Below are 14,348 nucleotides of genomic sequence, written 5' to 3'. Positions count from 1 at the left end.
CAGCAGGAGCAGCAGATGGAGGAGAATTACTTGGATTCGAAGTTGATGAATGGTACCAAGTCTCCTATCGTTGTAAATGATCATAGAAATAGGGAAGAACGGGGGAATGCGAACGATACAAATGGCGATTGGCTGAAAGACGCGGTGAAAATAGCTATGTCTAGCGCTGTTCTGGCGATCACAAGTCAGGCTGCGGAAAGTGGAAATGATTCTAAGCAGGATTTCGTTTATTCTTCCATCAGTGAAGCTTTCAATGTCCTCCTGCGTCAAAGGGATACCAGTATTCAGGAATCCGTGGAAGAAATACTGCAGATACTTCTAGTTCCTCAGAATCGAAGTAATTTATGTCAGTCTGCTTTGTTGGAGCTCTTAGACAATAGGAACAATAAGGTGGATATCCTAAAATCTACCGTGGTCAGTCAATCTTTGAAAGATGACGTGGTACTAGACAGGCTATCTATGGTTCTCGAAGAAGAACACGGTGCGGACCTAGTTGGCCCTGCCTTCAGAACAGTCTCCAGGAACGACCCAGAACTGGTCACCCGCGTGCTTCAAAAGGTTTCCGAAGAAGTATCCACGATCGTTACCGAGAAAGAAGCTGCGGAGACCGTTCACAAAGCCATTGTCCAGGCAGTCAGAGAATCGAGTGAGATTCACGTGCAAGAATTGCTGAACGACGAGGGAGAAAACGTTCGAGAGATGCTCCTTCAGGCCGTGGGACTAGCCAGAGCTTTAGGCATGTCCAACATCGCCAGCAGCTTGCTGGCAGTGATTAGCGACGAGAAATCAACGCGTGCATTAGCCAGTGACAGAGTGACATTGGATGTCCTGAAGCGACTGACAGTGATGAGAAAATTAGCGGAGGAAAGGCCACCATTTATGAACGCCCTGACACAATTATGCAGTGACCCAGAATTGGCCAGAACTGATCCACGATTGAGAACACTCGTCAGAGAAAGCGCAGCCTTAATGATCGTCCCAGAAGAAGGTCCCCTCCAGTCATCAGCTGACGTACCATCGGTTCTGCTCCATTCTGACAATAGCCTAGCCATGGAAGAGTTCCTTTTGAGAAGAAACCACAAGCCATCCACGATTTTCATGATCTTGAAACAGGGTTTGCAAGCTGTAGTGCCCAGAGAAGCCTCTAGGTCCGTTTTAACTGGCGAAGTCGCCTATACCGTCCTCGATGAGGATGGAATTCATCATTTCGAACCGCTCCACGTTTTCTCCGCGCTCCAACTCGCTCGTCCGACCGCGCATCGATTCTCCATGTACTGTTGCCCCGTTGCGAAAGACGAAGACGTGGATATTGAAATACTATCCACGTTCACGGGAACTACCTCAATGGCTAGCAGTCTCGACGGATCGGGTACTGCAACTTATCAGAAACAGGAGTGTAATGGTATTGTGCTGTCGAGGTCTGACCGATCGTTTGGATATTCCGGCAGCCGAGAGAACACACCTAGCTTGAGGAGATTGAGCAACTTCCAGCAAGAGAATGGCTGTGAGCGGGTAACGTAACGATGGATAGAATTCAGTATGAAATAGTCGAGGATAAGGTTATATCTTCTAGGATCCCTATCTTAGGATGATTCTCTCGTCATTTTCGTCCACAAGTCCACAATATTCGTTTCCAATTAAGTTACCGAATTATATACCAATCTGATTCTCCATTATGTTCAAATGTCGAACAAATGAAATCTCTTCCTTCAAAACATCTCGTATATCAAAAACCATGACGAGAGCTGTCGCAAACACGCGTGACCGTTTCCATAAATTCGTCTGAATTGCGTTGTTTCAGAAACCATTGGACAACTACATCGTGGTGAAGGATTACAAGAGCGAGACCGATGGATTCGCCGTGAACGTCGGCGACATCGTCGAGGCGATCGAGTACGCCGATCCAGCCAAGTAAGCCGAATCTTCAGCCTCGTAAAACCGAACGTGGGGGGGCAAACAAATTTCAGCGATCGTTTCGTTGCCGGAACGTTGACTTCGCGCGAAGTCCCAGCGTTCGTTCGCGTTTAAAATCTATTTCCGTGTGCGCAACGTGCGCCTGGCCGAAAATAATCATCGCCGCACATCGTATGTAGTCTAACATCTTTCAAACGATGCCGATACTGCGCGCGATCTGTCACATTCGGCGAGGTCTTTTGTCACGGGTCTGATCAATGGTCCGATATGCGTGTACCTCGCGGTGTACAAAGCTGTACAGGACTGCATTAACCGTAACGTTGTAACTCGCTTGCAAGATGCATGTGTTGAACGAGAAGCAAATCGATGAAGCATTAATTAACGTTTCGAATGACGACGGAAGTCGGCGTATATTTTTCTTCGCTCCTAATACGACTCACCACCGCAAACATCTAATCATTACTCACGAGCAAGAGCAAACCGTCTAGCGCTTCCATAAAGCCAAACAAACATTTTTAAGTCTGACTCGAAGCTGACTAAGAGCTACCACGGTTCTTTCCCGGCGCCTGTAATTCTCGCAGGAGAAACTAATATCGCCTATAGAGGCAGCGGGACAAGTAAAGAGGTCGATTTGACAAAAAGGATCGAACGAAGGGGAGTAACATGGTGCCACAAGCTAGACAGGCTTGTTGGAAGATGTTGCTAAATCAGAACGAGAAAACGCGTACGGATCGAACTTTGGACACGTGTATTAATAGGAACACGTTCGAATGGTGAAGAACACAAGGGAGGAATCGAGGCGCGTTCAGTCCGCGTGTCAAACGGTGAAAGATCACTGCGCGGACCGCTCCCCTTTGCTTATTTTCGCGGCGATATTTTTACGCGAACCACGTTTTCGCCGGTGCGTTTCACTCTCGCGTTTATAAAATACGTCGACGGCACTCGCGAGTGCCTCGGCCGCGAAAGCAAATGGGAAGTTTCGCTTTCCGATCGGGGGCCTCGCGATCGGCCGACGATGGGGGCCGTGAGACGAGAATAAAACCGATCGACACGCGTTTTCGACGATCGAGACACGACGTGGCGAACGCGTTTGGTGGATACGCGAATCTTGAATTGTCCTCGCTTGTTGCACGCTCGCTATAAATACGCTGAGCAAAAACCAAGTAACAAAGAAACCGCGAATGCCTGACGATCTAAACGAGGCTGAATCCGCTGCAACGAGACCCGCTTTACATTTTTAACGAACTCGCTAACTCGCTTCGAATAGTGGAGCTGATGTTTAGTCTGCATGAGACTGCGATATAAAATGGCGTCGAACATGGACGCGGGAAAAGTGCACGATGCACGGGAACTGGTTCTATCGTCGACGTTTGAACGTGTTGTAGGAAGATCAAGCTGGATCCTGATCTGGAGATCGGCGAGATCGGCGAAATATTGGACAACTCGGCAGCCTGGCACAAATTGTCGGTACGACCGCGTCGCAAGTACGCGGATCCCCGTGCTAGACACATCCCGAGGTCGGACTCGGACAGCAGCTTCCAGAGGTAAGGTACTAGAAGACGTAGTTTTAGTTCAAGATGCTGAATAATGACGATGGACGAATGAATAAGACATTTACGAAACGACAGCCACCAACGAGTTTTGCATCGGTCAATATCCGATAACAGACAAGTGCATGGAAATATATGAGAATTCTCTATGAACATCATCGCATCGAAATTACGCAACAGACTTCTAAGTGTAAAATACAAAGAATTTTTCAGAGAAGACGTTTCTTTCCTCGAGTCATCTTAAGTCCGGAGGAACTCCATTTAGCCACAGCTGGAATGCGGGTATAATAAAAATGGGATAGAAACAGTAAGATAGAGCAATAAATATAAATATAAATGTAAGGAGTTTCTACAAAATTGCTCAGCTCGAAACAATTCAGCGCTGCTCTCGGAAGACATACGCCAAGGACGCGTCATCACTGTTCCTCAAAGCTGTGTAGCAGTAGCTGAAATATGCGTTAAGCAGGTGCAGTTTCTTCGGTAAATCACGTTTGCTCGACGATTGGATAGCAACACAGAGAATCCAAAGTGACGTTGTTATTTCGGCACTCATCGATACACCTTCCACGATCACCTGAAGTGAAAATTCAGACTTATGCGTGACTAATTATCAAATACACCTAGGACCATCCAAAACCAAACTGAGAGTAACGAGCAAACGAAAGGCCTGGAAACCGGAAGTTCTCCATTGAACGAGGAATACTCGAAGCGAAGGAGCATTTACGTGGACGACTAAATCCGTGCACGAAATATAGCAACGACAGGTGCTTCGGTCAAACAGTAGCCTCCAAACATTATGTTAACGGCGAAGCCAATGAACTCGTCGTATTTCATCCCCCAGGATTACACGGAAACGGTTGTTTAAGTGGTTACGATATCACCGCAAGTTGTTTGATTTTCATGCGGAAGCGCGCTTTATCGAACGGCTATTACGTCGCCTCTCAGCCGCCATTACTATTCTTCTACTCGAGAACCCCTAACTTCGCTGTTCACCATTGAAACGCGATTTATTTAAATCGCACCATGCGTATCGCAAACGTGAAAAATGCCTTACTAAATTTGTCAATGATTCAATTTTTAATTTCGTTTTGTTCCCAATTAGAGGGGTAAATATAACTCGGTGTTTGTAACTGCGAACGATATTTTGGTTCATTTGAATTCTAATGGCCGAGATTACGATGATTTACGATGACATTAACAAAGATGAAGCATTTATAAGTGGTTCGAAAATCGATTAAACGTAAGAAGGGTGCTCGCGATTGGCGGTAGGCCAGAATAGGTTCGATCTCGACAATGTACTCCTAAATTATCGGTCGATAGGTTGCGATTATGTTGAAAAATTGTAACGTTATATCGTTGGTCTAATTGTAAATCCATCGAATGGGAACATAAGCGTTTGCTTGTCAGGTGTACGATGATTGTCAGGCTTAGAAGAGGTGCACCATCGATTCAGCACTAAATGTCGCGTCTAAATAAATTCTTTATTGCATAAGACAACGAATAGCGCGTGGCTCCACTGGTTTGCCAGAAGATACTTGATTCCAAGGAAGGCGAAATACCAGCCAGTTCTGAAAATAAGTTCGCACGAAGGTGAGGTTCAAGCTGTAACTTTGATTTGCCGCTTTGGCAGCGGCCTCGTTCAATGGATTGCGAATTATTTACTATCTACTACATCTAACTCCTGTTAATTGTACCGTATCGTGGATTTTGTTATGTTTCCGTAAACAAGTAAACGCAGCTCGCATTTCGAGGATATCGACTCGTTAGGAGCTTTGAGACTATTCGCATAGGACAAAGGAACATACGAGAGAAAATAATTTATGGGATAAATTTAGATGATGATAAGTTGGGATAATTAAATATCGGATTATGACGAATAAACTCAATGGAAAATTACATAGAGATTATTGCTGGTAGAGGGTAGACGTTGCCTTTCGTGCAGCAAACGTTTGGAAGTCTTCCTTATTCCTGCGTTAGAAATAGACGAGGATGTGATTAAGTAGACGCGACTTTGTACGGTTGAAAATATACCTGATGATATTATAAAGAATAGATAGTTATAGAGTCGCGTGGGCAGTGGAAAGTTATATTTAAATTTAGTGACTAAGGCTACAGGCCTCCCTGTACGCGCATAATGTACGCAAATTCGTCGTTCATTCAGCAGAACGCAAAATTTGTTGGCCGTCCATTCGGCCCATTAGGCCTTGAATTTGTCAGTACCATTTGAAGCGGACCAATTATACTTACGAAGATGAATATACGTTGAGTTAAATGTACGTCGAATTGAAAACTCGTTTAACACTAAATTTGTTCACCCTATTATGAAGAAGATAAGTGACATGTTATAACGTCAAAAATGAAGGAAACCGAAAAAATGTCTAAGGAATAAATCAGAAAGAACATTGTAGGAAATATCCATTAGATGACGAATGTTTTAAAACAGCAGAGACAGTTCACTCTTGGGGTCGTTGTATGTCTAAACACGTTCGTTCTGTCATGTTCCCTTTTGTGGAATTCGGTCAACTAATTCCTAAATCAATTTATCTTCACAGAGTGTACGTTCGTACAGCTGACTCAAGGGAAGGATGGCTGCCCATGTCCATCTTGATGCAAACTGCCCTCAGCGAGGACACAGCACTTGGACATCGACCGGAAGACTCGCAATATCGAAGAGAGTAAGTCGTTCTTTATTTTTCTTGGACGTCTCCCTTCGTATTAATCATTTGATTCCCCTATAGGGCGGTAGTGAAAGAACTGGTCGAGACCGAGGAAGAATTTGGCAGAGACCTTCAACTGGTCGTTGAACGTTACTTGAAACCCCTTGACAATCCAGATGTTCCACGGATCGTGCGTGACAATAAGGATATCATCTTCACGAACCTGAAACAAATTGCCGATTTTCACAATACGTACGTATACCCGATGAATCGGGTCGGCAAAGGAGAGAAATTCACTGCGACACAATCGACTGGACATTCGTTACAAAAACCCAACACGTAACACGATTCTTATGTTACTTACATTCTTCGTGTCTTACATTCCATTCAATATAAATTTTCTTCGGGTTACTTGGATCCACGCACGAGTGTCCAATCACAGACCACGACAACGAATCTCTACAACCATTCTCTATTAAAGTCGGAATGAAAAGAAAGAGAAACACATGCACGCACAATACACGCCACACATGCCCGCGTCATTATATACATCAAATACATTATTCTCTCTCTAGCAAAACAGATGTGTGAGCAACGTAAGTCCGATAACGAGGCATAATTTGTGTGATCGTGTGTTTCGTGGCAGTTAATAGTATTTTACGTTTAATGCAGCAAAGCGTTGCTTTTTGAAACGTTTTGAGCACCCTCCCCTCATAGTTTTATGAGCACGCTTCGATTGACTCTGCCAGCGTAAATTCATTCTTCCAAAAAAAGAAAGTTAATATACATGACATAAAACACTAAGAGCATTTACAGTGAGTTAGACTTCTCGACAGAATATCTTGTTTAAAGTCAAATAATACAAGGAAGAATGGATTTACTAAATGGTTGTTTCTAATCACAGCGTTTCTCTTTGAAAATTATTCGATTCTTGTCCCTGGTAGATCATAAAATCTTTAGTTTACTTATGCCCCGTCCCAATATTAATTAATCATAATTTCACGATCTCCCATTGGATATAACTCATCGTGTTTTAATCAGCATAAAGAAAACTATAGTGGCGTAATCAATCAGCGAGAATTAATGGTCGTAACTACTCATGAATGTTGTCGTTGCACCCTATATGTCGCACTGAAAAGAGAGGCCAGGAAGGATGCAGCCTTCAGCACGTAGGCATGGTGTGTTTTTAGCGTGAAAATTAATCGGAACCTTACTTAGATCGTTCGGCAGGGTGTTGATCGAGGGTGTTAAGTACTATGCGGATCAGCCACGTATGCTGGGAAAGACGTTTTTGCGATTGGTGAGTCTATAAACGCTAAAAAGCATTCGAATATATTGCAAGATTTTCATTTTATTTTATATTTCAATTATTCGTTGTTTCAGGAAAGGGATTTCGACAAACATGTGGCCTACTGTAGGGACGAACCGGCGGCCCAGGAGTTCCTCCAGATGAACGATGCAGTACGAGAATACTTTGAGGTTAGTCACTGGATTGTATACTTAATGAATTATTTTCATAATTTACTCGTATGACAATTATTATCATAATTATTAACTCAAGAGCAAGAGTTACAAATAACAGACGTTTGATTCTCAGCAGAGAACCATTAGGATGGTAAGAAAGATTCCTGTCCGCAATCTTCGTAGTTTGGCATACCGACGATAACGTCGATAATAACGCGAGGAGCTTTCACTAAACATAATTTAGATATAACAATTTTAGTGACGTGTTCTATACATAACTCTACATGAACCGATGACCTAAGGTTTTTATCCATTAATACGGATGCAGATACTATTTATAGATCTTTGTTGGGTCCCTTTTCATCTTTCACATTTTATTTATTTTTTCCCAGTTTTTTCCGCTTAAAGAAATACAATTATTTGTTTTTTAAGATGACTTGAAACATCATGGAATCGTGACAGGGAGCTCCAGGATTTTTCATGACTGAAACACCCGTTTGCATGAATCGAAGAAAATTTCGCAATTACGTAACAAGCGGGGGTAAGCGGGCGTCTGTCCAGCCCTCGAAATAGCTTGGTTTATTCTTAACGGACGGAACATCTTTCGCTTCTCTTACTTATGCACGATAGTCTCGCGGTGAGACGCGTGCCACGAAAAGAAAAGGAAGAAAGCGGCCGCGTTATTGGCTGACGACGTCACAGTTGCTGTCATTACGCGATGACAGCAACCAGCGTAATCTCTGCTCGTAGAAAAAACGAAGCGTACGCCTGAAGTGTCTCAGCTGTACGACATCGATCCGATAGATCTTCGAATTGTATTCCATTCTTGTTTCAAAATTCATTAGGGTGCTCTTACATATTTTTTTTAATTCCAGCATTTTTCGTTTTAATTGAATTGCACACATATATATTTCGTTAGATAGCGATATACTGATATCGAAATATTTTGAAAAGAAAATCATGAAGCTTAGTTCATAATTCAAGTTCTTAGAACAATCTCAATTTTAATGATTGAGCTATGGGAAGACTTTGCTTTCGAAATTAACAAAAGTACGATGACACAACGCCAAGCGTAGGCGATTAGAATATATATATAATAGAATCAAATATTTTGTTATTTCATCTATGCTACTCACTTTTTTCTCGTGATTCGCGTCGTTATTTCTGGAACTTGACTCAAGAACACAGCAAGATTTTCACACGATATAGTTGACGTGTATTCATTTAATGACCCGAAATTAAAATTAGATTGTGCGATAGTATCTTGCCGAACGTGTCCGATTTCAAAGTGAAACACTTTAAGTGCATTAGGACTCCTCGTACATTATTCCTATTTATGACACGCAAACTTGTCCACGCGTTTCTCTTCCAGATTCACTTTGCGTTCATTACCATACCCATTATTAAAATGATTTGATGTATCGGTATCTCTTAGTTTGAGGAACATAAATTAGGAATGACTCGACAAGTTTATTTCATTTACTTTAAAATCCGCATACAGATACGGAAGAAACGATTCTCTGAAAAAAAAAAAGGAAATAAAACTGTCCAATGAACTTTTCTGTACGACTCTATGGTTTTGATAAAATTGTCCTTAAAGATGCGTGGGGTGTACTCGCTAAGCGGAGCACCATGCATTTTCAACGTCAATTTCCTCGTACAAGAAAATTTCATTTCACCTTTTCGACTTAATTTTTTGTGGAGAATTATTCTACGCCAAAATCGTTCTCGAAACTTCTCTTCTTCTTATCAAAAAGTCAAACCAAACCTTCAGATTCCCCATCGACGTAGACATCAATGAGCACTCTTAGTCTTCTTTCTTGTTCCTTGAAGAAGAACAATACAGTTCGTGTGAACTAAAAGGTATCCACGATTCGTAGGACGGTTCGCGTTGTTTTTGTGCGTGGTCAGTCCACGAGTTCGTCCGGCGTCTAAGTATAGCCGTAGCCGTATTGGTCTCCCGACTGGTGTTTTTCGGTAACCACCGACTGTGGATCCCCCTCGAGGAAGAGAATCAGCGGAAGAGCAGAGACCTGGTCCAGTCTGCGACCAGCCACGGTGTCCTCTTCGAACCAACGACTCGAAACACGAACAACGGTGTTTACCTCCCTTGACCTCCGTTAAGGTGCGCCAGCCCTTCCACCAGAGCTGTTTTCTTAACCTGGACCTTGCAAGTTCATCAAACTTTTATTAAACCTTTTCAACTTACTTGGGACTTTTCTCTTCGGTGAACAAGATTTTTTAGGGCAATCTTGCTCGATTTTTCTTAAAAATTTCGCGTTTTCAAGGTGGTTCTTAGGATCGATTCGTCTTCCGTTCTGTGTGTCAGTTTTATGAAGATTAATTCAGGAATTTTATCGCAAGGTTGGTTCAAATTAGTCGATCTAGTGACAGTGCTGTAATTGTGACAGATGATTTACACGGAATGTTGGACGATGGGAGGCACGTAAGTTGCAAGGTTTTGAACAGAGTTCTAAATATTCGTACAGTGTCGCAGAGATCGTTAATTAAAAATTTCATCGCATTGGTAAACGTTATTCCGTATTGCTCTCTTAGAATGTCATTCACAATGGTGCCCAGTGTGTCACTAGATTCAGCTAGGTCGATCGATAGGAAATAGTTGCGTGGAAAATCCAGTCGCATCCAAAAATAAGCGTCTCTTCATCCTGGTGTCGAATTACAGCGTCGAACAATTCTGTTCTACGATGAGAAATTCCAATGGCCAATTCTCATGTTCGATACACATTCCCAGAAACTATAATTTTCGTCATTTGCCATTTTTTAAAAAAATAAATATATCTCGAACGATTTATCGACGTATGCAAACATTTTTTAATAAAAATCTAAAAAAAGGCTCGAAAAGAAATATACGTCTTGGTTCAACAGATTTCAAGCTTCTCTTCTCTTGTACCACCTAGTCAATATGCGAATAAATCATTTTGTAGACCTGTATCTACTTATCATAGCCTACTCTGTTATACATCATTTTTAAATTTGATATTATTTGATTCAGGCTCGTGTACCACAATCAATAAAAATATTTGTACTATCCATAGTACTATAGGTTGATAATCTGAGTTGAAACGATGTAAAAAAAATTTTTTAAATGATGCAAATTATTTGCAGGAGCTGAGCCAGACTCTCCGTGACGACAAGAGCCTATCGGAGCACTTGAAGCTTCCGATACAACGCATAAACGACTACCAGCTCCTGCTCAAGGTAACGTTATACAGAAAGTCACTTTTTCGTTCTCTCTTTACGAAATCTTGCGCTCGATCGCGGAAAATTGTTAACACGAATCCGGATCGAAAATACATTTCAAGGGTGTTATGACAGAAATACAGCATGCCCAGTGTATCTCTTGAAAGCATTCCAGCAGTTATGCATAAACCACCCGCAACGCGTAATCTTCGTATAAAGTTGTCGCTGAAACTTGATAGGGTGCTGGATACCAGGCTGCACTGTACCATCTCGTTATATCGTTTCGCGTAAATTCGCGTTGAACAAATCGCCGATGCATTTACAAGACGATAGACCGAATACCCGACGTTGAACACGACGTTCCTGATAGACGGTTTCGCGAGGAAAATTAGCCAAAAACTTGCGCTATTGTGTCCGCAACAGTGTCATCTTCTATTTTCTTCGTTTCGACGTAAAAGCGGAGGATAAAGTGAATCATCGAGTGCCTTCGTCGTCGCCATCGGTATTTTTCTTTCTCTAAACTATTGTCTCCCTGTTCTATTTTTCTCCGAAAAAAAAAATACATATCGGAAGAAATATATTTTCGTCGCTACATCGATGTTTCTAAAAAAAAAAATAAATAAGAAAAAATAAGAAAAAAGATTTGTTTCGCAGACGACGAGACACCGACGACCTGTAGAATCCGCACGTGACCTATATCGGCGAGAAAATTTCATTCTGTCAGGTAAAAATAGACCGGCGCTAAAATACTTCCCGGTTCGCCTTGAAAGCGAATTCCGAACGAGATTAATTGTTATCCCAGTCGCGATTTCGACAGATTTTTGTGACACCTTTGGAAAATAATATAGAAATACGTGCCCAACTCGACCGGGTAAGTTGTCAGGGTTCGAACTCGAGATTAGAGGAGCGTGAAGAATGCCAGAGGAAATAGATTGCACGTGATAGATAGCAATCGTGTTATTGCCTCGTACGTATAATCTCGGTTTGTTACCTTAAACCTTTGGCTTAGGACACGAATTAGTCTGGGCTGGTTGCCCGGAATATAAAGTCGACGAGAGGCGCTGAAGACGTGGCTCGGTGAAACTATTTTTCAAATTCCTTCGCACGGGTTCAACAGCAGACTCAGGCATTTACCTTTCTGTCTATGAGAAGGTAAATTGACACTAGTAGGTACTACCGGGTAGTCGAAATAACTCGTCCCAGACTTTTTGCCCTCGAAGTTATCGAAAATGTGTAGATACTTTTGGCAGAATTAACGGTGACACTTGTCGTATATACCTGTTTATTTTCATCGCGATACTTTCATTAGTATCATCTATATATACCATATTCTGGTATACGTTAGACGTCAGTAGTTCTAGCGTTAAGATAACTAGTATAGTAACAATGAAGGAACTGTCTTGGAGAATCGAGCGATTTCAAGGATGCCCTCTTTCGAAGACGTCGTGGCGTCGATCTATCCGTCGTAAGATCGGCCTGAATCGCGTCGTTTTATTTCCATGATACGGTGTGTAGATATAGATCAAGGGAAGCCACAATATTCGTCGTGGTATAGTTGCAATGCTGCGACAGAGCGTTTGGTCGTGGTGTGCGAACGAGTGGGCGCCGTACGGATTTAGCAAGCTAAAAACGGGTCATCTTCGCGACGTGTTATCTTCCCCGCCGCCTCTCTGTCATAGAAAAACCACACGCGAGATCTATTGAACGGAAGGAATGGAAGAAAGTTAGGCGAAACACGTTCGCCTGTGAAACCATGTTGATGAACTCAATTCGAAACCGAACCATTTTTCCGCTCGATTTGATAACATTTTACCCCGTTTTGTCATTATTTCATCCAGTTTCGAGTTATCCGAGTATCTTGAACAGTTTCTGATATGCTTGAACAATTTTACAGGAGCTGGTGAAGTATTCGACCCGACTAGGCGAAAACTGCGACGACCTCCAAAAGGCTTTGGAGTTGATGCTAGGTATCCCCCATAGGGCGACGGATAATAAGTTCATAAGCAATATCGAAGGGTACAAAGGAAATATCCACAAACTTGGCAGATTGCTTACACACGTCAGTATATTTGAAATGTACGCTCGTAGATGCTTGATGATTTGGTGAAATTATACGGTGTTCGATTGACAGGAATGGTACACGGTGATTGACAAGGACGGTAAGAGCAAGGAAAGGTATCTGTTTCTCTTTAAAGCTCGCATACTTGTCTGCAAAGTCAGACGAATATCGGAAGACAGATCGGTGTTCGTCCTCAAAGACATTATTCGAGTAAGTAATGCGTTTGTTTGAAGAATTTGATTATAATCAAGAAGTTTTTGCGTATTCTATGGATTTATTTCGTATTTAACGTAATTTCAGCTGCCAGAAGTAGAAGTGAAGGACCATCCAGGGGACATACGAACTTTCGAACTGCACAGTCCAGCAAGTCCAGCTTATCCGATCACTTTAGTAGCTCATAAAGATCTGGTAAAGGCCTATTGGTTGAAAGAAATTAGACAGTACGCGAGTGACGTGGTAGCTCTCGCCGAGCACGCCGCAGACGATCTACAGTTGACAGAGGTACCAGAATCCAAGGAAGAAGTTAAGAAGAATCCAGCTAATCCTCAAAAGGTAACAGCGAATCCAGGACCGAAGGCAGCTGACAATCCAGGACCAGAAAAGGCTCGAGCAAATCCAGGACCAAATCCAGGACCAAATCCTGAAGAAAAGTCGGTAGAGAAGAAAGACAATCCGGGTAATCCAGATTCTAAGAAAGCTGCAGAGGAAAGCGCAGACATGTCTCGAAGATATTCCTCCAGTCGATACAGCAGCTCTTCGAAAGTGGTTGAAGGTAGAGAATCAGTAATGTGAATTTTAATTGAGAAATTTCTGTTCATTCATACTAATGGTCCTTTACTTCTTCTTCGCACATGAAGAGTATTCTGCAGTATCCAGCAGTCAAACTGCCATGTCAGCATATATGGAATCATCGAGCAGTGCGATGAGAATGGAATCCAGTTCTTATCAAGCTGGCAATACGTTAGAGTCCAAGACGAACGTAGCTAAGATCGAGGGTAGCAGTGGAAAAGCAAAGCCCGTGTTCGTCAAGACTCTCGAGGGATCCAATGTTGAACGTAAGTGACCTGATATAAAATAAGATACATAGTGGAGTAGTTTGTAGTTAAAAACCAGAAACCTACAAAGAAATCAAGGAAATCCGAAATTTTATAAACGGTAACGTCAGTGGTTCTGAAATTATTGTATATGATTACAAGTAAACGAAATTTGCTCGAGCAGGTGACATAAGACACATTTTTACTGTTCTAGCGATACCAGAAAATAACGTGGAATTGATACACGCCGTAGGTAAAGTGATACTGACTCGTTAAGAACGTTTCTACCTTGTTCTACCTCTTATATTATTTCTTCTAGCCAGCTGAGTAAAATTGCTTCTACACGTTCCACTAGGCGGTTGGACAAGCTTAAAATTAATCCTAGATGTTGTTCTCTATCACTCACAACAACACACTATATACTCACACACACTTTACACTCTTCATATTTCACTTTATTTTTTAATAT

At 42.2% G+C, this 14,348-nt stretch overlaps 1 protein-coding gene across 1 annotated transcript in view; it reads left to right on the top strand.

Moving 5' to 3' along the window:
* The window catches only part of Obsc (Obscurin), a 35,332-nt gene that overhangs the window by 4,935 nt on the left and 16,049 nt on the right, over window positions 1-14,348 (top strand). Inside the window, 13 exon segments of the mRNA XM_017897334.1 lie at window positions 4-1,512; window positions 1,802-1,911; window positions 3,300-3,458; window positions 6,017-6,139; window positions 6,203-6,373; window positions 7,340-7,421; window positions 7,505-7,600; window positions 10,712-10,804; window positions 12,681-12,845; window positions 12,918-13,055; window positions 13,146-13,617; window positions 13,703-13,900; window positions 14,094-14,132. Of these exon segments, the coding sequence (XP_017752823.1) occupies window positions 4-1,512; window positions 1,802-1,911; window positions 3,300-3,458; window positions 6,017-6,139; window positions 6,203-6,373; window positions 7,340-7,421; window positions 7,505-7,600; window positions 10,712-10,804; window positions 12,681-12,845; window positions 12,918-13,055; window positions 13,146-13,617; window positions 13,703-13,900; window positions 14,094-14,132 (3,355 nt within the window).

Source organism: Eufriesea mexicana, unplaced genomic scaffold, assembly GCF_001483705.2.
Source record: "Eufriesea mexicana isolate 0111107269 unplaced genomic scaffold, ASM148370v2 scaffold4744748195, whole genome shotgun sequence".
NCBI lineage: Eukaryota > Metazoa > Arthropoda > Insecta > Hymenoptera > Apidae > Eufriesea > Eufriesea mexicana.
The sequence above is the reverse complement of the archived record's forward strand: the minus strand, read 5'-3'. Positions and strand labels throughout refer to the sequence as shown.